The sequence below is a fragment of the Lygodium microphyllum genome, chromosome 8, assembly GCF_053477565.2.
Source record: "Lygodium microphyllum isolate KBCC chromosome 8, Lygodium_microphyllum_v1.1.10, whole genome shotgun sequence".
Classification (NCBI taxonomy): domain Eukaryota; kingdom Viridiplantae; phylum Streptophyta; class Polypodiopsida; order Schizaeales; family Lygodiaceae; genus Lygodium; species Lygodium microphyllum.
In genome coordinates this window covers 23,271,879-23,275,036 of record NC_141142.1, presented here as the reverse complement: position 1 = coordinate 23,275,036, position 3,158 = coordinate 23,271,879, and the positions used below count along the sequence as shown (strand labels likewise).

Below are 3,158 nucleotides of genomic sequence, written 5' to 3'. Positions count from 1 at the left end.
TAAAGAATCTTTGATTTTAAAATTAAGAAACCTCGGTTTCAAATATGTCAAGTTTGTTTAAAATTAAACAATTCACTTGACACTAGACCTCGGTTTTTTGTGAGCACTATTTAAATACTACTATATATATAATAAATATTTGTGTGTGTAGGAGGGGGGGGAGATCGAGAAGCGGCAGACAATGGGAGTAGCGACGAGAGCCGCCTGGCTAAGCACCAACTCTCAGTCACAAGGCACCAGCTTTGCTCTCTCTAATTGTCCGTCCTCTCACCTCGCTCTCGTCGTCTGTCTTCGCTGGCCACCTTGGACATTTGCTCCTTGTCTCCTACACGCACACACACGCTCTCTCTCTCTCTCTCTCTCTCTCTCCTTTATACTCCCATGTCTTCTCTCTAACACCATGGGCCAATATCTAGCTTCTTCTTCCTCTGGGTCATCATTCTCATCATCAGTACCTCATCGTCAGCATCACGGGCACCTGCTTCTGCTCATCACTCCTCCCTTGCCTCTGATTTGCAGCTGCTGATTAATATCGTACTGCCACAGCCATGAATTCCCCCCCCGGGCCCTTGAGTACCCCCACCTCTGACCATCAGGCCTCCTCCTCCCTCAAGCTCTCTCAGCAGCAACAGCTCATCCATGCCCAAGAGAGCGCAGTCCAATTCTTCCAAGCTGCTTTCCTCCATGGCAACAACCATTCCCCCACCTACAACACTCCAGCATCAGCCATTGCAAACAGTGGTAGCTGCAGCATGATCAATGCTTATAGCAACAATGGTAACAACATCAATGGTAATAGTAGTAGCCTCAATACTTCCACAGGAGGGTGTGGAGGTGGAAGGTTCATCCCCCTTCTCGGCCTCCCATCCCACAAGAGGCCACCCCCTCGCAGCATCAACAATGGCGGCCTCCCAAAGGATGAAGATAGCTCCAATTGGGAAATCAAGGCCTTCTCGGAGGATGTGTGTGCTGAAGACGGGCTTCAATGGCCCCCTAGGTCTTACTCTTGCAGCTTCTGTGGGAGAGAATTCTGCACTGCCCAAGCCCTAGGTGGTCATATGAATGTCCATCGCCGTCAACGCGCTCTTCTCCGCGCTGCAGCCTCAGCCACTACTAATGATATCATATCACCTTCTTCATCGTGTTCTTCTCTCTCTCCTGTCTCCTCCCTCTCTTCCGAATTGCCCTCTAGCATGGGATATTGCTTTGTTTACCCTAATCCTCCTCCCATTCCTTCTAGAACCACATTGACAGCTTCTCCTACTGACCAAACTGCATCTCTTAACCTCTCAATGCCTAGCGCTACCTCTCTCAACCTTGCAATACCTCATGGCCCTACACTCGTGAACCAAAACCACCAAAATCATCATGATATCGCATCATCACAATATCATCAGAACAACATTAGATCTCCTTCCCCAAGCACACAGTCATATCCCTCTACCTCTCTCTCTACTCAATCCCCATCCTTATTCAAACCTACCCCCATCACAAAACCCCCTACTTGCCTATCCACCACATTGAGTTTAGCCCCTTACAACCCACCACCTACAGACATCGCCACCACAAAAAGCACCCCCTCTAATGCTAAGGAAATTATAGACCAAACAGAGCTTAGACCCACAAAAAAAGTTAAGGAAGGTGTCTATGAACCATTATATGCTCCACATGGCCAACATGATGTCCTTGCAATCAATGATCATTGCAAGAAAAAAGTTGATCTAGAACTTCGTCTTGGACCACAACCATGCTTGTGAAATCTCAAGTGCACATTTTGCATGCAAAGACTGATTTCTATGGCAATAGCCATCACAAAACATTTACCATGATAATATTCCTAGATCTCATTTCTTTATCTACATACGTAAGCTTCCACCTTGATAACTTTCAAATTGATCTTAAAAGTCCTTGTACTTATTAGGGTTTTGTGTATCACTAGAATCATGAAAACCAATGTAATTCTCAACTTCAAACATGACCAAAGAAGCCATGCTATAAAGAACATGCATGGCCTTAATGGTTATTCATTTGCAAAATTTTGTCAAGATGGTAGCCTTGATATACAACTTCATATCTTGTTCTAGACTATCTTCTCCATTATTGTGTGCTATAAGTAAATTGCTTCAGTAAATTACATTTTTTCCCTAAATTTGAAAGGAAAATTGAAAGCATTTTCAATCACAACTTCTTGTTTACTAGGTCGTATCATGTGCTTAATACATTATAAATTCGGATAGTACTAGATCTAGATAAATAAGCAACATTGCATTCCATATTTTGGTATATGAAATGGAAAGGTCAAATGAATAAGGTAAGCACACATTATACATTCTTATAGTAGTATCCACACAAATCAACAACACTACATTCAATGTTTTGGTATACAAAATGGAAAGATCAAATGAACAATGTAAACACCAAACGCATAGTGTACTTCTCTAACAAGTTGAACGATGTCAAATTCATAGTACAACATAGTTGTCACATTCTCATTTGTGAAAATTTATTTGTACAACCACGATAGGAGAAAGATTTTTAGCTAAGCCAAATATGTAGATTACCAAAAGTTTTATAGGCCACACATGACTTTCTTGTAGTTAACGTCCAACATGAAAATGTATGAGCATTATTCTCTGCCTCTATTGGTGACATCATCTTGAAATGTAAGTAGAAACCGTTCCAAATTCTTATTTGTGAATAGATAGGTTGCATTTTTAGAAATTATTTAGATACAAAAGTTACTTGAGCACATTGCTTAGGATGTTGGCCATGCCTCTATCACTTAATTTACTAGTTCTACAAGCCAAAACCCAAGTCCATTTGACTTTTAAAACTACTTCATATCAAGATACATCTATGTTTAGACTTTCAAAGACTCCTAGAGGCACATCTTCTAGATTTCTTAAAAGAAAAAATATCTAATAAATTGGAAAGTGACTTCTCTATTCTCTATGTGAATCATTAAAGCTCTTAAGCCCAAATTTGCATATTTCCATGTCTTGCTCTTCATCTAGCTCAATTTGATTGTTCATTGGCCAAAAATGGGAGAAAGTTCTTATCCAAATAGCACTAGATTTCCCACCATTTTAAAATAAGTGCTTAATGGTTTCTTGTTTCCCACACTTGCATCTTCTATCTAAAATTCTTCTCTACTTTAG

The 3,158-nt window shown here is 40.8% G+C and overlaps 1 protein-coding gene across 1 annotated transcript; it reads left to right on the top strand.

Annotated features, from left to right (window-relative positions):
• Nucleotides 1-509: 509 nt before the first annotated feature.
• On the top strand, nt 510-1,982 carry LOC148032058 (uncharacterized). The gene has a single exon (XM_087684039.1). It carries the CDS (start codon nt 549-551, stop codon nt 1,755-1,757), a length of 1,209 nt encoding a protein of 402 aa, XP_087540165.1. The 5' UTR covers nt 510-548; the 3' UTR covers nt 1,758-1,982.
• The last annotated feature ends 1,176 nt before the right edge of the window (nt 1,983-3,158 follow it).